Here is a 23,645-nt window from a genome sequence, read left to right as displayed (position 1 = left end):
GTAATAATTTGCTGTAATCTTTAAAACAAAGGATAATTAAAAAAAATAAACAATTAATAATAATAATAATAATAATATAATAATATATAAGTAATAACTAATAAACTTGAATGTAATAAATCATATTTTTCCAATCTAGTGAAATAGTTATTTTTAATAATATAATTTATTTTATTGTATGTTTTAAGGTTTGTTATTTGAACAGATTAATTAAGTATGACATGAATTTATTCCATAGAAAAATTGAATTACAATTTTTCTAAAATATAATTTCGATCTTTGTTCAGAAATGCTTTTTTTATGCACGACGATTGTAAGAAATATTCTTGGTTTCTCGTTGCGATTTTTACTAAGTTCGTATTATGTTGTACCACCCGTCACTAGTATCCTTTCTAAATAAACGATAAATATCCAGTCACCTCATATCCTCGAAACTTTGTTGACAATTTTGTATATTTTTACCAACATTTTTTTTTTCTAGTAACAAGTAAAGTATCTTTAATAATAATATAAGTATTATATTCATTATAATTGTGTGCATATTTTAAACTAAACCACTAATTATTTACAAGATAAATATTAATCCATATTATTTTTTGTATATATGATTGTATAAGTTGTTCTTCTGTAGTTATTAATGATGTGTATTTATTTTAATTAATGAAGTAAAAAAGTTTAACCAAATTTATGAAGCGTATATATTTTTGAAATGTTATATGTTACATAAAATAATAATTTTGATGGTCATATTTGTCTATCATTGATATCGAATTTATAATTTTCATTTATATTTCATTCAGAAATAAAACTAATAATTTTATATATTTTGACTTGAAAAAATTATTTTCTGTGAAAATATAAAAATAAAGTATTACTTAAAAATAATGAATATAGTGGTCCATGATTTTAAAAAAAGGTTGAGTGTATCTGAAAATTATTTTGTTCCTTTATAAATTAAATTCTGACTTATAAACGTGTATTATAACTAATCGCACTTTTTTTTTTCAATTTGTGATCAATTTTTTTCTGCGGTTGTATGGACCAAAAGTTTTTTATAAAATGAGTAATCAATTGATATTTGGTATTTTTGAATACGTATTTAGATTTAAATAATAAAAGCAATGGTACATATCATTATTATTAAATATCTATATTTTTTTTTTATGTTGTATTTGTTTAACTATTGAAATTTTGACATAATAAAAAAATAATATTTATTGCATGAAGTTATCAAATCGTTTCCATACAAACGTAATATTTGTTGTAAAAGTTGCACGCAATTTGTGGATATTTATTTATTCATATAAATCATACAGGCACAAGGTCTAATTATAATAAAAATGGTATACATTTTGTTCACAACCAAAAGCTAAATTCACAAAAACTATTAACAAAAAGATCAATGTTATACATACATATTATACGTATGAATATGATTTATGATAACTTTAATAAAACCGCCTATGAATTATAATATATGCTCAGTAAAAATATCCGCAGGTTAAGTACATTTTAAGTCCATTACTATTATTGTTTTTGTTTATTTTATATCGGCAATAGCGTTTATTACATTCACTTGTTATTGGGTGCAGTATTTTATTTATTTGTTTTCATTCGCTAGGCTTCAAAACAAACGGTTGAAAAGTCCATGTTCAACTCTACACGAAATAATATAAGTTTATGTACAATTAAACATCGAGTCGTGTAATTAGTGGTAGGATGAATTTTTGTATGGCTGTGTCCCCTCCCGATCCAACGCGTACCACTTGACTAAAAAAGACCAGTAGTTGTAGTCATCATATAGTCGGGTGGCCGCCCGCCGACACATTCACTCCCCTCCCCAACTTAAATGACGACACGCTCTCGAAACCACCGACGCCTCAATATAGATCTTGTAATAATCATCCACGATATTAGTTCAGTCAACCGCGTGGCTTTCGTGTGTGCAGTTAGACGTTATTCTCGTCGTCGTCATCATCGTCGCGTATTTTATTGTAATAATAAACATAATAATACATTTTTATAACAAATAATTTAATATTTTTTTTAAATCAATCCAATAGTTAAAAAAAATCAACAGCGTGCATTTAGGAATAAAAAGTTCAGGCAGGTACCGACTATACTTTTTTCTGTTATTTTACAACATAAGGTTATGTGATTTAATATTTTGTCGCACTTATTAATTTTTTAAGTTTTCCATCATCGCGTTGGAATGTATCAAAACGATGGTAGTTTAGCATTAATATTATGTGCTTATGGTACTGACTAAATTTAATATATTATTACCTATATACTTTTTCCAAATGAAAAGAAAACAGTATTTTACCAGCCACTCGTGTAGCATTATTAAGAAATTATGAAATAATTTCATTTTTCATCATCGCTTTATTTTCCCCGCATAGTGACGTCCCGTGCACTCAACTCTATTGAATGGCAACGTTCACTTGAATTATGTATGCTGGATGGTATAGTACGTGGGTCGCATTTACAATTACTGTACATTTGATTTTAAAGACAGCCATATGTAAAATATATTTATAAAGTTAACGCGCAAAATTCATTCCCTGTTGTAGGCGAATGCCTATCGTGTTGCCACAGCGTCAATGTATAGCAGACACGTGTAATAATACTCTTTTCGGTCATTTTGTATAATATCGTGTGAAAGTTTACAAAGTATCAATATTATTCAGTATTAAAATTATAACTTGTTTAAGAATAAAACATGAATGGTTCAATCACCAAAGGTCATCACCATTGAGAAAATATTTCATGTTCAAATTTGTGAAAACGAATCGAATATAAATTGTTATTCCATCGTGAGATACATAAATAAGCGTATTTTCACCTATGGCTTCTTTGCATAAGCTGAAGACTTATTTACCCTCGATCGCCATTGGCCGTATATCGGATCAGCACCGATTATAATATTGTGTAGACGACCATGATAACATTTTCATCGTGTAATTAATTATATTTTTTCGAGAATACAAACAAATGTATACTTGTTTGTTAGTGAGGTCAACAACCATATAAACCTATAACCATATAAAACGCACTTACATTTTTTATGTTTATTTATAATTTTAGAATTTGTTTTTAATATTTATATTAAGTTTAGGTCAGTGTTTCCTGTTTATATTGTACCTTAAATTTTTCCTGGTTCAAAAATCTTCTTGTTTTCACTGTATTGAATACATGTTTTGTTACGTGAGTTCATTCGATTTACAAAAACTCGTACTCTTGCTGTTTTGTTTATTGTTTTTCTCCCACCATAATTCACTACGTTTTAATTAATAACATTTTTATTTATTATTTCAGAAATAACAGACTGGGACTAGTCACCGAACAGATCTAAAGTAAAAAATAAAAAATAACTATAAAACTTCATTTTTTAAAATGGCACAACTAGTCTTAAACATAATCGATAGTTACCACGACATAATGGACAACAAAAGTGGTAAGTAATTTTACAATATTACCTATTTTTTACTTAACAGTGTTATGTTTCAATTATGATATTACGTTAAAAAAAATAGGCCTTTATAATATTTTTAACTGGTAAATGAGGAAACATGACGACTTTTATTATCACCAAGGAATAAGAAATATGTAGATTTAGGTCATTAAATAATTTTCTAATTAATGTTAGTATAAGATAAACCCTATTATAATGTTAGAATGGGCGGGCCATATTTGGAGATCGGAAGGTATTGCAAAAAATCTTTTCACTGGAAGACTAAGCGGTAAAAGACCTAGGGGTCGACCAAGACAAAGATGGGAGGACAGAGTGAAAATGGATCTCACGGAAATCTCAGAAGAATTAATAAGGATTGAAGATAGCGAAGACAGAGATAGGTGGAAAGATGTGGTTGAGGCAGCTATGGTCCTAAATGGACTGTAAAAGCTTGAAGAAAAAGAAGATAAGATAAACCCTATACGTTTTCTTTAGCCGCACATATATTTTAAACTGAAATCATAAAATTTACGGGAAAAAATAAGAATAACAATAGTTTATAATTAGGGAAATCTCTAAAATAGAATTGTAAGTGTAAAATAAGATAAATTTATATTACAGAATAATATCATCATATCGTTTTATATTATTATGATATTTAATTTTTTCCCTTTTTTTTTATTACAAAATTATCAATACACTGTGCATAAATTATATTTATATGCTTGTATGACATGTATTCCTTGCAACCCTAAAATAAAAGTTAAGTTTAAAAATGAATTTATCTGATATTCATATTGCTAATTTTACACGCTTATTCATCGTAGAAAGGGGAGTTTCCGCCAAAATAATGTTGACCGTTTCCGCCATAAACGAAAAAGGTACGATTCCCGTTTGCGCTAAAAAAATTTGAAAACCATTGGTTTTAATTTTTAAGCAATATTGAATATATATTATGTTATGCGTAAAAGATATTTGTAATGTATAGGTATACTGATAATCTTCGATAATGATTGATAATCGTCGATAATAACAGTTTGAATATTATATTATAAAAATATATATATATAAATATATCAAAACTAACAATGCTCATAATAACATAAAAAAAATTCCAATGAAATTAGTAGATACACTTTTATCAAAACTGTTTCCTTTAATTATAAGATTTTTTTTAAACTTGAACTGTACTTACGAATGTAATTTTTTAAATCTTGACATATACTTGTATTATAATTTATATTTTTTGTGACATTTTTAAATATTTAAAAATGACGATATGTATTTTGCAAAACTATCGAGACAATATTTGACCTATACTTGCTTTATACTTTATAAATAGTTAAATAGAATGGACATATTATAATATGAAATTATGTAATAATTTAAAAACTATTATATAATTGTGCCTATATTCGACTAATATATTATTATTATCTACTTGTATTAAAATTTATAAAGAAAGAATATGTAACAATTGTACATAGTTCCCAAACGTCTTTTCACAAAAATACATTTTGGCGGAAACAGGAATCATACTTTTTTCGTTTTTGGCAAAATAGGGCTATGCGTAAATCAGGGAACCGGATTTTTGGTGGAAACGGTACATTCCCGTAGAAAGTACGCGGTATCTACCAGTTGTACTACACGGGACATCCATGGCAGCTCCAACTGTTATCGAAGGCATTCTGGTTTTTGTTGTACACACCATAAAATCCCTTCCTTAAAACAACCGATATCTGGATATATTCTACATTACCAAACAAATCGTTAATTATTTTTATTTTTATTCTTTTATCGCAGAATTGAGTCAATATTCAATACTTGATGATGCTCGAACACACTGGTTATAAATAGAGCTTGGATTTTGATGCAAATGCATTTTTTTTTTTTTTTATGTCCCAACACGTAGGTCCGTAAGAAGTAAATGTGTTTCAAATGGTACTGATTAATTTAATGTATTTTTTATTTTGTATTTGTTTTGCATTTTTTGAAAAATTGTCTTTGGTTATAATTATTAATGGTAAAAAACCCATAGTTAAAAATGTATGTTGCTATTTGTAATAACCATAATTTAATAAAAATTAGTAGCAGTAATTTATCATTGATTGGTGTTAAACAAATTTTTATTTATTGGTATTGTTATTCGATTGTTGTTATTATGGGATAAAAATTGTAAGTGCTTTAAATTAAAAATATATTTAAATAAAAATGTAAGTATATACGATTTAAAACTAAACTAATTATTAATAATTATTAATGTAAACATCATTATACTTAATTTTATTCAAAAATAAAAAATGGTCAGCTATACAAAATTTTTTATTTCCTGCTACGGTGTTTTTCCGTCGATACCTGTGATCACGTAAAAATAATTGTTATTTCAATTATCTTATAGATTTTTCAGTTTAATGCGTATTGTTAATTTATGATTCTGACAATTATTTTCTGACCTTAGTTTTAATTTTATTATATATGTTAATTATACATTTTTTAAAGCTGTATATTTAAAGTATTGTTGATTTTAGTAAAGGTAATTTTTTTAGCATACGATAATATTATAATCTAAACCAAGCAATTTTTAAAAATTGTACTAAGTTACTTTTATTTTTACTTTCACTTATATTGACAGATACCTATGCTGTATAAATAATTAAAACAATTTAATTTAAAATTGTTTCACTATTTTTTAAAAACATAATTTTGAATAGTGTCTTGTTTTTAAATATGAATTTCTCATTTCTCATTTTGTTTATATTTTTAATTAGTTTTGCAGTTAAATAGTACATAATGTATATCAATTAATAAACACATATAAACAAATATATAATGTATATATATATTTGTATTCATTTATAAACAAGATATATTTTTTATTATATTTAATTCATGATGGGAGTATAAGGCCGATTAAATACTTACAAATTGTTTTATTAGTAAACGTCTTATTTATCTTAAAATAAACTTTTTATTTTAAAAATATTTTACGAACTATTTCTGAATAAGATTTAATTAACTTTTGTTTACTTGAATTAAGTAATTTTATTTCTTGTTAAACCAGTGCTCGAATTGGTTAAAATTAAGTAGAGGAGCTCAATCCAAAAATTAAAAAACTGTGTTCCATGAGCTGAATTATATTACACAAACCTGTGAGGAGGCTTTACTCCCTACATTCCCTTCCACCAATCTTACATGTATTTTGAATACCACTTTTCAGTGACTGAAGTATTTAAATGCCAAATATTATTATCGATAATATTAATGACAAACTATAAAATGAATAAAGTATATACCAAAAATATTTAATTTATTTATTGTATGGCAAAATATTATATCATTTAACAATCAATAGGTAAATACAAAACACAACAAATAAGTAAATATATGTAAAACATAAAATATAGCTCAGTAACAAGTGATATTTTAGTATAGTGAAGTAACAAATAGCAATAATAAAGATAGTTATAATTTTAATATATATATATTTCGGTTTATGTTTTTAAAATTTGGTTGGGATAGAAATGGTATGATTTTAGATTTTAATGTTCAAGTTTGAGATCCACACGATGGCTTCTGGCGTAGCCATGTGAAGGTTGTTCATGTCTTCGCCAAATAATTTGTTTGGACTTTTTTTTTTTTAATATATTCTATTGCTTGTATCGTACTTCCGCAATCACATTCTGGTGTAGGTCTGAGACCCCAGTTGCATATCATTTTTCCAACTTTCCCATGTCTTGTCTGATTCTATTTAGTGTGGCCCATTCTCTGCGTTGTAGGTGCAACCCAAGTTGTCTGATCGTTGGATTTTTGACAAGGTTCAATGTGTTTGGGTTTTCGTCATTCCATTCATCGATCCATTTGGAATTTGGGTTGAAGCCGTCCGAACGCAGATATCGAGCAAGTCTCGGGGGGGGGGGGGTTTACGTGATTTTAGTCTTTGTATTTAGTCGTGGTTAATGTCTTAATGAATAAGCAGGTCACTATTCAAAATTTATTTGTCCCATTCCCTTAAGAGTACATTCTACATATATGGGGGGAGGTGTTATGTTGCTTAACACAGAAAGTCATTGGACAGGTGTAAATTTTTTAGTCCCTGTTATTGTTCTTAGTATTTCATTTAGTCGTATATTGATTTTATTCACGTGTGCAGAGTTAATTCAGACTGGGGCACAATAAACAGGCATAACAATAAGGCCACTGAATAAGTAAGAGCCATTGCTGATATTCTTAATGTGTTAGGATCAGAACCCCAGTTAGTGTTAGCAATTTTTCTAATAATATTATTTCATGTTTTAATTTTTGTTGCAACCTTTGTTAAAAGGTTCTTGTAAATCAATGTCCTATCTAGGGTCACTCCAAGGTATGATATAGGTGTCATATGATAGTTGATTATTTCTTTTCCATCAAAACTAATATTTATTTTATGCTTAGCTTGTCTGTTATTTAGTTGAAAGATTGTCTTGGAGTGGTTTAGTCGCAGTCTCCATTTTTTTCAATATTGATTTAGTTTTTCCACATCGTTGGTAAGGTTCACCTTGCATACCTCATAGGTCTTCTGTGTTACCAAGGTAATATCATCAACGTACATATATTTGCTCAATTTAGTGTTTGGTAAATCACTAATATAAAGGTTAAATAATAATGGGCCTAATACTGAGCGTTATGGAAGTCCATTGTTAAGCACCCTTAACTTGGTATTGTTATCCCCTATAACTACCTTAAATAGTCGGTTACTTAACATTGCATTGATTATTTTACACAGGTCAGGCAGGGATTGATTTTTGGATTTAGACCCTCATGTCATACTGTACCAGGTGATTGTAAACTCCATCAATTTTTTTTTCTTACCTGTAATGGGTATATGTAAACTCCCCCAGTTTTTTTTATGTTTTGCTTATGAATCCTTTCATAGTCATCTAAGAAATTCGTTTTATAAAAGTCAACCGAAAGTTCATATTTTTAGTAAAGTTTTTACCGAATTTCAAACCTATACTTTATAAAACTAAATGGCATACCTCAAGTAAATAAGCTAAAAATTCGAAATAAAAAAAATACAGTATTACAGGATGCTGTAAATAGGTATTCTAATGGTGTAATACAAGACTTAGAATATTTACAAATTGTATCACATCATTTTAGTTTACATACATGACATAACTATTTATTTTTGGATTATTAGGTATTACGAATATTTATTATGTTTTTTTTTCTGTGATTAAAATATTTAATGTAAACGATATCATATTATAATTTTTTTTTTAATAATATATCATATTAATTTTATACTACTACTTCTTTTCTTCACCAGCGGAGTTTACATGAACTCAATTTTACCTGATTTTTTTCAGTGGCAGAGTTTACTTGAACCCAATTTTACCTGTTTTTTTTTTCTGGTGGAGTTTAAAGTAAAAAAGGTACTTTTGGTGAAGTTTACATGCGCCCACTGTATCGTAGACCGCCGTCAAATCAATAAATTTTATCGCAGTTTTCATTTGATCTTCATAGCTCTTTTCAATACTTTTGATAATGGTTATTACTTGGTCACAGCAGCTGCTATTATACCTAAAACCCGCTTGTTCTATGTGGACAATGATAAGAATCACTCCAAAAAAGTTATAACCAATTTTAAAGCATGCTTTCTATTATTTAATTTAAACTGACGATTTTAAGCTCGGAAAATGTAGGACCTATTTGTGAGACAGTATAATATAATTTTTAATATTTAGATATTATTTTTTTCAATATGTTTTATATTCGGATTTTTTTAACTTGATTTGAATACTGTTTACATTTTCGTCAAAAATTTGAATGCTTTTTCTACAGTAAGGCAATCTTAAGTTACCTTACGTCTTTTTTTTCTTGTAACACTTTCGTTCCTTAAAACCTTATAATTAAATTAAAATCACCTCTAGTTCTCTAAAAGTTGAAGGTCTTACGTCTGAATTAAAATAAAAAATCAATTTCTCGAAATAATTACACAAAAAAAAGTCATAATTTAGAGTAGAACAATTAAAATCTATAAAATCTCTCAATGCATACAATTGTAACAGAGAAAGTATTAAAATTTATAATAACGTGATTTATAACTATGACAATTATTAATGATTTTTCTAGTGAAGTATATTTTATACTTGTAAAACATTTATCTAGAAGATTTTACATTTCGAAATCTTATATCAGTGTTCTCAAACTGGGGGTCACGAACCTCTAGATGGGGGATTGCATCGGTCAGAAATAATTGAACATTAATGTAGAAAATCAATCTTTGATTTACATTAAAGATAAAGAAATAATAGGTACATAACTATAATAATACAAATAAAAGGTTAGATTATAGTGTAAATACACTATAAACTATGAATAATGAATTAAAAAGTATAAATTAATGTGATATTTGTGACTTTTTATGCCCAAAAGTTTGTTTAGTCGTGGTTTGACATTGGAAAAACGTATAAGTTAATTATTTTCTAATGATAACAGACAATTTTGCATTTAGTTTTTAATGACACTATGAAACAGAAGGCATGGAAAACATGTTTCATATAAGAAAATAAGTGGCGAATGGAACTAATGTTTTCAATTGTTTCTTGAAAAAACATTGAAAATGAGGTGTTTCGATCATTAAAAAAAAATCGTAATTTAAAAAGTCATGTTTTCCTTTCGTTAAAGGTTAATGATGTAATGTACTCATGTTTAATAACTGGTAAAAAATAATAAAAGCTTTAACTAGTTTTTATTATTATGGGGGGGGGGGGTCATAAGGTGACTGAATCACATTTTATCCTTTTTTGAGAGTGGTAGGTAACGTTAAAAAGATTGAGAAACGCTACTTTGTATAGCAAACTAAAAATTATAATGCATATTACATTGTATTTTTAGATGTTAGAAATGTTTTAATATATTTCATTTCTATGCACTAAAAATTAACATAAGATTGTTAATATAAAAATAAATAGCCTGGGGTATTATCATATTAAAGACGTGATTTTATTGAATTAGTCTATATTGATAATGAATTTCAAACCGGTCATACATTACAAATATAATAATACTCTAGACTAGACATTTATTTATTTTATTACCTTAGATTATAATTTGTAAATTTTATACTTCAGTATGAAGAATAATTTTGATTTTCGTACAGATTATTTTTATACGATGCATTGTTAAACATAAATATTAAAATATTTTAACAAATTGTTGTTATTATGGGATAAAAATTGTGAGTGTTTTAAATAAAAAATATATTTAAATAAAAATATTAGTGTATACGATTTAAAACTAAACTAATAATTAATAATTATTAAAGTAAACATCATACACTTAATTGTATTTAAAAATAAAAAAAAGTCAGTTATACAATATTTTTTTGATTTCCTGCTACGGTATTTTTCTGACGAAACTTGTGATCGCATAAAAATTTGTATTATTATTTCAATTATCGTATAGATTTTTCAGTTTAATTCGTATTGTTAATTTATGATTTTGTCAATTATTTTCTGCCCTTAGTTTTAATTTTATTATTTTTGTTAATTAAACATTTTTTTTAAGCTGTATATTTAATATATAAAAGCTATATAATATATAGTAAAGGTAATTTCTTTATCGTTCGATAATATTATCATCTACATCAAGCAATTTTTAAAAATTGTCCTAAGTTACAGTCAAATACGAGTATATTAATTAATAAACAGCATATATTTATTTATTATATTTAATTCATGATGAGAGTACGAAGCCTATTAAGTACTTAAAATAATTGTATTATCATAATCAAACAATATCATATTCCAACATTGAATAAATAAATATATAATCAAAAGTTATATATCAATTTTAGGACAGAATTTGATTTTAGCTTATACGTTATAGTGATTAATATTTTAATATTCCTACCTAACTAATAATTAATATTTTTGCGCCTATAATTTGATATCTGAAAACAACTTGAAATATTTAAGCTCTATATGGTACACATAGTTTTTGTAAATTTGTGACTGATCATGTGTAATATTTGATTACACTACTAACTTTAAAATAATATTATTCTTAAACTTAATGTAATATACATTGACTAGCTGTAAAATTATACCAATTATAATATCCTTATTATACTCATTATATTTTTTAAATTAGTTTAAAGTCACTCATTTTTTGATTATATTAACGTATACTCGAATGTAATCATATATGTTAATTTTCTTTAAGTACCTATTTGTAAATAATATAATATTATTGTTTTTTGATCAACCCTCAACAGTATTATTGTATTGGATCGTATTGGGCTTCTCTTAGAAAAATAAAAATGTTTAGAAACACAAAATTGTATATTATTAGGACTCAGATTTAAATGCCCTAAACAAATCAAAAAATGTTCTAAAAGTATCAAAAATACTCCAAAAATGAAATCTGTAGTTACAACATGGAGTACTTGAAATACATTTGTAGCTTGGAAAGCATCGTGTAAGATATTCCAAAAGAAAAATGTAAATGCCTTAAAATCCGAGCCAAATAATTTATATTATTGTTCAAATGACATTTGAACAATATGAGAAATAAACAATTGTTTTAATAATTTATTAAAAACACGTTATTATTATAATTATATAATATATTATATAGCTTATATTAAATTTAAGAGTAAGAAGTCCTTTGTTCAAGTTTATACAAATTACTTTTCGATTTTGTTTTAAAAATTAAAAATAACAAATTATTCGAATGCTTACAATGTCGACAGTCATACATTATATAATGGTAGTTTCTAGTTATATCCACTATATTGTATAATTAAATTTTAAGTTTTATATGAAAATATGTATACTTAACATTTAATTTAATTTCATGTTTTTATTTTAGATGCCAGAGTTAATGGCTGGCCAATGTTGTCCAGCCCGTTTCCGACATTGTTTATATGTCTATTTTACGCTTATTTTGCTAAAATACTTGGACCTAGACTAATGGAAAATCGAAAACCTTTTCAACTTAGAAAATTGCTTATAGTTTATAATGCAATACAAACTGTGTTCAGCGCTTGGATATTCTATGAAGTAAGTATCTACCTAGTTTGTTAGTCATGTGCACTATTTTTCCATTAATGAATATTCGATTATTAAATAATGTGATAGGAATGTAGTGATACGTAAATCATAATGCAAACGTGTGTTTGTGTCTTGTGTTTTCGCGTATGGTTTTCTCATTTTGAATCTTAACCGAATGATGATGCACTTGGTAAACAAACAACAATACCATATGTTCTTCTGATAAATTACTATTGATGTGTTCTTTTTAAACATTTAAGTAACTATAATTGTATCATAGTGTTAGTAAAGAAGCATAAAAGTGTTACTTGCAACATTATGGAGTGATTAATTACCATTAAATAATTTATAAATTGTAAATATAGATATTTCAATATTTTTTACAATTATTGTTTTAATATAACCAACTATTATTACAAGTAACAATTTATTTTTATTATAATTTGTTTTTATTATATTTTTATTATATCCCTGGAGAGGTTGAAGCTGTATATAACTATGTGTCCGCTTGTGAATATTATCCTCGAATCATATTTTTCGATGAAGTCTTAATTAAAAATAAAATTAATATTAATTTCTTTAAAGTACAAATAAAAATTTAAAAATTGCATTAATTTCTCACAATTCCTTAATTTTTTTTTTTTTATTATTAATTGTGCTGCTAATGATTAATTTTAAACAAGGTTTGGAACTTTATGCACTAAGAAGTACTCAAATATGCGCATACATATTCGTTAAAAAACATCATAATGTACAGTATAATATGCAGTAAAAATTTGGAAAATATACAAAAATGTGCAATTTATTGAATAAAATACAATTTACATAAATTAGGTACATGGAGAGAAAAATTTAAAAATTTGCACACTGCACACTTGTGTATTGTTGTGCCTTCCTGTTATACAAGTGTATAGCTTAAGTGTATTAATCTTAATTGTATAGCTTAATTATAGCTTAAGCTATATAATCTTCATTTAATCTTTAACCATTTTTAGTATAAATTTACAAGTAATGATAAATAATAATTTTTTTAATGGTCCAATAAAAATGTCTTGATAAATTTTTATTAAAATAAAATCGAACGGATCGGTGATCACTATTTTGATTTCTCAGTACAATAGAGATTATAACTTTATTATTAAATACATTGGGAACAATACTAAAATAGCCACTGATTACTTAATTAATTTTTTTCAAACTATATAAAATTTAGAATTTTGGTCTTGATATATCTAATATTTTTTATTGAACTATAAATTTGTAAAAAAAAAAAAAAAAATTTCGTTAAATATATGAAACATTCATATAAAAGTTCTTAAACCTAAAATATGCGAATTCCTACAAAAAATAACGAAATATGTCAAATTATAGAACAACAATTTTTGCATTTGGAATCCGTGTACTATGAATCCAATTTTTATCGAACGATAATTTCAATATGCACTTTCTAAACCAATATGCAGATGCCTAATATTTTGAGCCTTGATTATGAATGTTTGCCTAAACCTGTGATAATTATTAAAATGCAAGTATTATTATAGAACAAATTAATTTATAATTTAAAACATTAGTAATTTGTCATCATTTATAAATAAGTGTTTGGATACAATTTTATTCGGAACGTACTGAGTTTCTTGGGTAACATTAAATTACTTCTAAAATTAGGTCATATGTTGGTAGTATTATATGGGTATTAAATGATTAACTGATGACCATTGAACGCAGTGTATCCATTTTTGCGGATAATTTGTATGTTATTTTGTTGTAATGGGATTATTTAATTTCAAAGCTTTATTTAAAAATATTTTGATAAAACCGTATACATTTAAATTACTCAAAACGTTTGTACTGGTTTTTTGTCTCTTGGTTAATGCCAACAAACAAGTTATTATATAACCTTAATACATTTTTATTTCCTAGTTTTGCTGGTTTATTTTTATAATAACAGGAAACAAAACAAGTTTTATTTATTTTAATTATTTCAGTTAAATGATCTTAAACTTAGTAAATATCCTTCTATTTTATGAATTTTATTTAAATCTAGTTTAAAACCTCCGAATAAAATCCTTAAACTTAAAACCTTAAAATCAATTACATTTTTAAATTTGTTGAGTTTAAGTGTATGATAATATAAAGAAACATGGTTACGTTGTTTTTAGTAACTTATTTTAATAAATTCTTATATTTTAAAAATTAAAAAAATACATTTATATTATTTAATACGTAGGGGTAATAAATATCAACATTATAAATTTCAAATATGCACCTTTTGTTTTTCTACTATGTGTAACTTATTCAAAAATGTTTTGAGCATTCAACGAAATTAATAAAATTGAAAGTATATATTTTCTTTCTTTCATTAAAATCTACATACATGAACTTTTGTATAAAAGTATTTTCTAAAATTATTCAATGTAAATATACATATAAATATAAATACAACCTACGCTGTATTTTAATTTTAGTACCTACTCAATTTTTACTGAATAGATTACTGTACTACTTTTATTGGAAATATCTTATGCGTGTGTGTCGGAGGATCGAAATGTTTATTATTTCGCTATATTTTTAAGCGTAGTTTGGCAAACGTATGGTATATATAAATTAGGCCGAAATTCAACTGGCCGAATCCTCGATATTGTACGTCCAGACATTAGTAATCAATTGGTAAACGTATGTGACCCTAATATGTTTATACGAACTTATTTTTTTTTAAAATATTATATTTTATCTAGTTATTTTTGTTGAACAACAAATATAATTTAATTTAATTATCATTACATACCTAAAGGAAATGCCTCGTATTTACATTAACACTAGAAAAACAGATTTCATTCCTCAACTATTATATTTTTTTGAGATATATAGGCAGCTAACTTTCAAAGAAATTCTTTAAGTCTACTTTATGAGTCATATTGGACATTATAAAAGTCCACGCGTCATAATTAGTCTTCCTCCCGAAATTAGCCTTGAAAATTGAATAGATTACTATTCGTTTTACATTTATGTATGATGACGTTTTGTCGTTTTTTTCTGTGAAAACACCATAACCGTTTGCGAAGGTTAGGAAGGCCAAACCGAAGAAATATATGTGTTGTAACTAACGATAAAAATATATGGTTAATTTGGAATTATTGATGTTTTTTTTTTTGCAGTACATGATGAGTGGTTGGGGTGGATCGTACAGTCTAAAATGTCAGCCAGTTGACTATTCCAACAGCCCGATGGCCTTGCGAGTAAGTTTTTCTCGACTAGCCTAATTCTATTCATACCCATTATATTTTGTATATAATTTTAAATTCGTAATAATTATTTTCGTCGTGCAATTTTAGATGGCCCGCACATGTTGGTGGTACTACATTTCCAAATTCACCGAATTTTTTGATACAGTAAGTATGAATTTTACTTTAATTTAAATTTAATTTTTGATACAGTTAGTATGCATTCAACGATATTTTATATTAAGACATGTTGGAAGATTTTATAGGTATGTACTTAGGCTTTAGAATTAACATTATTCTCATACAAATATGCAACGCAATAATTGGTCAACATTTTAGTATTATATTCAACCTGAACTAGTTGGGTTAGCGCTTGCGCATAAATAACTGTAGTAGAAATAATTTACAGGCGTCAGATATAATACTATGTACATATATATATAAATCTAGTAATAGTACACTATAGTTTCTATAGTAGTCATCGCCATTCCGATAGTGAGGTGGAAAAATCGATCGACCAATGCCACACGAGCTTTCGTGTTATATTCGTACAATTCAATGTGATTGCCTTTTATATGTATCAGAAGGGGGTGACCGTTACTATTTGGAGGTGGTTGGACGTGGGGTACATTTTTGGCCTCTTTTCTATACGGAGAGAGGTCGACGATTGTATTACAACAATATTAATTATCGTAATATACGAAAAAGCTGATAGGTTCCCGTTGTGTTTCAGTTGTTTTTCATATTAAGAAAGAAGAACCAACAAGTGTCGACGTTGCATGTCATCCATCACGGATGCATGCCGATGAGCGTCTGGATGGGAATGAAATTCGCCCCAGGTACGTACACTCAATAGACGAGGGTGATGTACACTCATCTGTTTTCCACTTAATCTGTCGTCTAAGGCTGACAGTCTGTGAACGTGCAAAATATAGAAAATAACCTTGGCGCTCCGTTGACGTAAATTGTTTTTATTTTTTTAAATTCATATAGGCGGTCACAGTACCTTTTTCGCGTTGCTCAACACATTCGTACATATCGTCATGTACTTCTACTATATGGTGTCAGCGATGGGACCTAAATATCAAAAATACATTTGGTGGAAAAAATATCTCACCTCATTCCAAATGGTACTATAGTTTTTTTCTTTTGCTCATCTTTATTTTGAGCATGAATATAAATCTTCGGCTCTAAGTCGATTCATATTATAATATGTGTTCTCATTTTCAGCTCCAATTCGTGTGCATATTTATCCATCAGTTCCAATTGTTGTTCGTCGAATGCAACTACCCCAAGAGCTTCATGATTTGGATAGGTCTGCACGGCGTTATGTTTTTATTCCTGTTCTCTGACTTTTACAAATCCAAATATACCAGTAATGGTAAACGAAGACCGACAAATGACGGAGGATGCATGGTATGTTACATACTTTTATTACTTTCAAAGTTATAACTTAATGATTTTAATCGCTGTAAACGAACATTTCGGATCGAACCAAAGTGACCCTTAGAAAATGACAGTTTTTGTATTCCAGCAACCTTAAAAAAAAGTTGTTACGACGGTAAAATATTTTTGGTCTATTCATCATTTTTTATTTATCCTTTAGGACATTCTATTCGCATGCTTATATATTTACGCTAAATCTCACGAAAATCTATAATTAACTCATTCGACTTCCTTTAAGTCACCTCACTCGAAAAAGTACTGTATTCGCGTGTATATTAATACACATAACACACATAAAGACTAGTGCAATTGCAAAGTATATTAGTTAACCCCTCTAAAAATCTATCGCCGTTTTATTACTAGACGCCGATCACGTTCTGTAACCAAAAATACTTTTTTTATATCTTTGCAATTCCAATGTTTTTCTCGTTAACATTCAGTTGATCGCTTTTAAAACGTTTGACTAGTAAAATATAAATTACTTCCATCGTTATTCTTGTTGAACTCCGTACTAATACTTTGAAATATAGTACTAAATTAAATATAATATTAATCTTTTAAAATATTTATTATCTTCCAAATAATAAAAGTATAAATTAATCACCACAATGACTAAATCATTACGTGTTGAGTAAATAAGATAAAAATGATTCGAGTGTTTAATGATTATGGACAGAAATTAAATATTTCAACAAAACATAATGATTTTTTGATTTTAATTTTCTGGTACTCAAATACACATATTACCATGTCATAAATTGAACTAAAACGATCAGAGATTAAATTTATTATTTTTTCGGCAAGTTCTAATTTTTATACTGTCGTTCTAAATTTATTTATTATTGTTTTGTCATTAAAATACGACAATTTTTGATATCTTATCAGATATTAAATATTAAAACACTACAACCGTATTATATGACCAGAACATCTAACGTGAAATATTCTATTCGTTTAGTCTCTATGAAATATATTACATTTTTTCCTTTATTGATTGGAACGTTTACTGATTTGAAAATTAAATTATCATAAAATGTATTATTCATTGAATTAAAATTTATTTAATTGAAAAATCGACATCAATTTTGCATTAAATTTTACTTATTACTTTTACTTATTTTCTTATTACTTATATACACATACTTAATACATACATTTTTCTTTTTTAACACAAATTATATTCGTCCTCGAAAAACCTAAAACTAGAGGAATTCAGTGTATTATCCATCTCATAGGTATTCATGCTTATTTTTGATCTACATAAAGTTTTATCTTAAAAACTTATATATTCATTGGTCAAATAACATTGTGCTTATAATATAAAGCCTATTCTGCTATTGTTCGATGCTTCAGTTTTTAGCTATAAACGTACGTGGAATCAAAATAAATTAAATATGTATTAACACTAATAATAAATATTCTCCTTTAACTATTTTTTATTCTGCCTTTTACTTATTACATCAGAGTGTATACCATTATTATTGCTATTATTATTATTATTATTTGCCTGCATTTCTTTAAATATTAACAATGTACGTATATATATTTTTTCTTTTAAATTAACTTTCATTTTATTTTATGATTTTGTAATTACATAATATATTAACGAGGAGAGAAAATTGAATTAATACTTATGTATTAGTTAACATTTATCAATTATAATGACATTTTGAACACATTGTCTGTTGTTTAATTAGTAGTAAATATTGTATCACAGTATAATTAAATGCTTTGCATATTTATATAGTTTTGTTATTACCGTTTTTCAGCCGGTAGAAGGAGCAAGTTACAGTAAATGTTCTTCTAACGAACACGACAATGTTGTATACTATTCAAATGGTATCGTCAACGGTTTCAAATCAACTGAAGATGCCAAAACCAAATAGTTATGGCAATATGAGTAAACGTTCCTAACCGAATGAAGAACAGTTGGCGAATACGACACAATCACCAAAGCACACTCAAACAAAAAATAAACACAATAATATATTATTTAAAATGAATTATTTAAAAAAAAAAAAAAAAAAAAACGTGTATACATCAAACCTTAGGAACCTTTACGTTTGTCAAAGGTATATAAAAAAATAACACAACGATAAACTTATATATATTATATATATGCTATGTTTAAATACATTTAGGTGCAATTTTAATCAAGCATCATTTTTAATATAAATGTATAACAATTGTTTTCTTTCTTAGAATCCAGTATTATTTGAAATGTAATGGTGTGAAAATGTATATAAAGCTTGAAGTTTTTTTATTATTGGTAGGTAAATTTCAGGGGATGGGTTAATTGTATAGTGAATACAAATCTAATTTATACCACATTATGATTGGAATCGGTTTTTAAATGTCAACATTACCATTTAACTTTATAATTTGCCATTAACTGTATTGTTAGTAACAACATATTATGTTTAATACCCATCCCTATGGAATTTTCTCTTGTTTCACTTTATTATACAATTCAGTAAGATTTTGTTAATTTTTAAATTTCAAACGTAACATTAATTATTATATTTAAAAAAAGAAAAAAAACATAAAAAGAAGAACAGTACAAACAATATTACACTTAATTAGAATTATTTTGAAAAATGGTGTTACCTCGTAGGTTATGATTCTTTTTAAATTAGCTTTGTCGGTCTCATGTTTCTGTGTGCTTGTGCGTTTAAATGTACTATATATTGTACATTTAACCATCATACATACACTTCCATTCACATATGAATACATTATATGACGATGAAACAAATGTGAAATTCAATATAACCTTTATAGTTTCAATGATATAGATTGTAAGAATGTGAGGCCATTGTACTTTTCTGAATCAGTGTGTTTTTTTTTTACAATTTAGTCATTATTTTCCTTTTTAATTTTTTTTTTTTGTATGGCTATTAATATGAAAAAGATTTCAGTTTGAAAATCTTTTTAACTTTTTGATATATAAGTGTATTTATTTAAAATTAAAGTAAAAAAAAAAAATTGTAAATCAAAAAAAATTGTTATTTTGCAAAATATAGACTTTTGAAAAAAAAAAATGTGTTTTATTTTTATAAGTGTTAACAATACCTATAGGATTTAGAAATTGGTAATTTTTATAGTATGATAGAATACTTGGACAACCATCAATCCTCCCGATTCAACGAAATTGTAATGAAGGTTACAGCGATAAAAAAAAAAAGCAATCACGAATATAGCGGCCTGTCGTTTTTATTAAATCGCTCGCCCTTGCTTTCGCCAATCGGATTTCCTAATATTACAATAGTTAGTGTGGTCGATTGGCGAGTCTGTTTTACAAGCTCATCCGTGCGTAGTCCTACTGGTTTGAGTCGAAACAATCAACTTGACATTGGTGTGTTCAAAACTTGTCTATGGAAGCGGTGGGGCTTGAACTTCCAAAGTAATACGAACGAAAAAAAAAACGAAATACGCAATGTTTAGATTTTATCTACGGTCAGCGAAACGTTCCAATGGTGCGGATCGCACGTACGGTATTAATGCAATGAAAGTATATAAATCTGTTGTATCGACCGATGTAGACGACTATAGTGTCTATCATCGGGGCTTTGCAACGGAGTCGTTTTCGTGAACATAATGTAACGCGTATTTTTTTGTTTTTTTTATTTAAAAATAATACACCCTCGAAGCCGATTCGTCGACAACAATCCCACGAACGCGTAGTATTCGGTTATTGTAGCGCTTCATTTGTTATTTGTATTTGTATTGCACGTGAAACGTCGGTCGGCAGAGCGGTTATAATGGTTGTTACTTGGACGGTCACCGAACAAGGTAGGGGGGGGAACGAATGTAGTTAGAACGATAAAAACATTCGTTGGCCAGCGGTGTAAATCGTGAACGATATTCGATATCGCACCTCGACTGAGAACCGCGTGCCAAGAGAGCGTGTCGAGTGGCGTTCCGATTAACACCGGACGAGATGGACGGTGTTCGCGTTACGGCTTAGAACACGTCGTCACGGTAACATCGTTTTTCCTGTTTCGCGTTGGGGTTGGTTGGTGCGCCGCGACAAAGGTCACACGGCGCGGCCGTCGGGTGCGTGCCGTGCGCGCGCGCGTAACGAGGCGGTTGGAAAAGTGCACCGACCGGCGGGCGCGCGCAGGTGCACGTGCACGGCGGTTCCGGATTTCAAGGTGGACCGTTTCCATGCGGTCGGCCGTCAAGTGTTGCGCGCGCGCGTGCGTGCGTGCGTGCGTACTCGCCAAACCGCCCATGTCCCGACTCCGTCGTCCAATGTTCGCGCTGACGGTCTATCCTCCGCGAGCTGTTGTCGTGCGCCGAAGGTCCGAGACTCCGGCACTTTTCCGGTAAACGGAACGACGTGCGCGCAGGTGCACCACCGCGGAAAGAATAGCATTTTAATGTTTTCACCCATGCATCGAATTCCCAACAAATTGTTGTCAACATTTCTTTGCAAACGCATTGCGGTTCGTGTTACGTACGAACGGCAACACGTTTACCCGTATCGAACACTACTTACAGCAGACGCGCAGTGTTTTACAATCAACGATTCAAGGCGCTCGATTAACTGCTACGCTATTCCGGATAGGATTGAAAACATAGAGGTGGCTGCGGTACGACGATATCTTACTGCAGTTGTCAAAACTGTAAAAACGTCTCGAGATCATCTGTCTCTAATGGGAACTAGAGAACTGTCACGTTTTCATAGTAATGCAACAATAAGAAGCTGGTACGGGGAACTGATGGACAACCGATGAGGGAACCGTGTGAATATAAGATTATTGTTAGCGACAAGGTCGACAATGTAAAAAACGAAACTTTAAAATCGTACGTCATATCGCCTTAACTGCGACGGACAATACTGATATTCGTTGTGCAAGTCTACATTTTGGAAAAGAAGACGGACCTCGATTACGCGATGAATTAGATTGAGTTAACACCTTGAGAACGTATTCCGACATTTACGTGTAACCCGTAATGGTATATGTAATATGATCTAATATGACCATGTGTGTGTAGTACCGCTTGTGTTATATATATATATATATATATATATGTACCGTGCGAATGAATTGTATAATATAATTTTGTCAGTTTAATATCGTGGGTTTTATAAATCGTAAGTAATCGCGAACGTCGCGTCGTAATATAAGCATAAATGTTTTTGGTATATGCGTATAAATATAAAGACTCGGGACGGTACGACGAGATTTTTTTTCCGGGGACACTTGAGTCGGTCACATTCGTACGACTGTGAGAACTAAGAGTTATCGGCGCGTTGACAAAACTACAGTGCTTTACGCGTGACTTATTACTGACACAACTATACATGATACGTGTAGCCACTCAACAATCCTTTCGATCGATAAATATTCGTTGTATCGAAACCTTGACAGAATATGTGTACGTCGGCAGAGATCCTTGAAATATTATGCATTAACGACTAATGTATAGCAAAATTAAAAAATAACGTATATTTCAAGTTTAAAGTAGATAGACTAAAAAATGTTCAGTGAATGCACCAAGGGTTTATCGGAGTCAAGAGCGTTTCGGAAATTAACGGTTTTTAAATAATGATTCATTTTAACCATGGTGCAGAGAACATTACGCCGATAAAGCGCAGATTAGATCAAACTGTTCTATGTAATCCGTGGTTAAATAGTTAAATCAACTCGTGTCTTATGTATTGCTTAACGTTTTTTTAGACTTTCAGTAACACGAAGAATTTGTAAAATGTTTCAATGATTATTTCCGGTTTCTATAAAAACTGTCATAATACCTCATTAGAACAACAAACCAATGAAGATGAAGTTGTAGAGATCATTTTTAGGCATCCTTAAAAGTTATTTTAATATTTACAATATAAAAATCACCTAATTCTCAGATTTCTGATTTATTTAAATTCCTTTGTTTTGTATTTACGCATTATATTTATGTTGTATAAATGAATAAAAAAAAACTATTTGTAGTCCGTAGATATAATATAACGACAAGTTTTAAATAATATAACAAAATTTATTAACATGTTTTATCACATTAACATAATATTCAATTAGTTTACTCGATTACATGACTTCATTTGGTACATGATGCTAAATGATACTTATATACGGATGGAATTAATCTAATTCATTGTCCGGAAAAACAGGTTTATCTATATTTTTTAATAAAATTATAGGAGATGGGGCAGAGTGTAAATATTTTTTTCCTTAAAATAATTCGAACTAATTTTATTTACTTTTATTTTAAATGTTTTATAAAAACCATCGTCGGCCTAAATCGAAAATATCGTGTCTCTATTACTTTTTTTTTTTAGATTAATTGTATATGAAAAAAAGAGGAGAAAATAAGTCTGCCAATGTAATCGAAACTTCAAATCATAATTTTATCCTCTACGCAGTTGACAAATATAAATCGTCATACCTCAAAGTGCCGTAACTAGTGGTTAGCGACATGGGCGCTTGCCAAGGGCGCAGTAAAGTAAGGGGGGTGTTTGAATTATAG

General features: G+C 28.2%; 1 protein-coding gene across 2 annotated transcripts in view; it reads left to right on the top strand.

The window, feature by feature from the left end:
• The window catches only part of LOC112692820 (elongation of very long chain fatty acids protein AAEL008004), a 30,433-nt gene extending 11,241 nt beyond the window's left edge, over positions 1-19,192 (top strand). The window contains exons 1-9 of one of the 2 annotated variants that reach the window (XM_025567616.1): positions 1,900-2,110; positions 3,319-3,457; positions 12,311-12,501; positions 15,648-15,728; positions 15,825-15,881; positions 16,447-16,552; positions 16,707-16,843; positions 16,944-17,129; positions 18,929-19,192. In XM_025567616.1, coding sequence (XP_025423401.1) covers positions 3,397-3,457; positions 12,311-12,501; positions 15,648-15,728; positions 15,825-15,881; positions 16,447-16,552; positions 16,707-16,843; positions 16,944-17,129; positions 18,929-19,045 — 936 coding nt within the window. In that variant the 5' untranslated portion in view covers positions 1,900-2,110; positions 3,319-3,396 and the 3' untranslated portion in view covers positions 19,046-19,192. Of the gene's footprint in view, positions 1-1,899; positions 2,111-3,318; positions 3,458-12,310; positions 12,502-15,647; positions 15,729-15,824; positions 15,882-16,446; positions 16,553-16,706; positions 16,844-16,943; positions 17,130-18,928 lie in introns of those variants that run through there. The other variant, XM_025567617.1, reaches the window with a different exon arrangement.
• Positions 19,193-23,645: the final 4,453 nt, after the last annotated feature.

The sequence above is a fragment of the Sipha flava genome, unplaced genomic scaffold, assembly GCF_003268045.1.
Source record: "Sipha flava isolate LNK unplaced genomic scaffold, YSA_version1 76_pilon_pilon, whole genome shotgun sequence".
Lineage (NCBI taxonomy): Eukaryota > Metazoa > Arthropoda > Insecta > Hemiptera > Aphididae > Sipha > Sipha flava.
The sequence above is the reverse complement of the archived record's forward strand: the minus strand, read 5'-3'. Positions and strand labels throughout refer to the sequence as shown.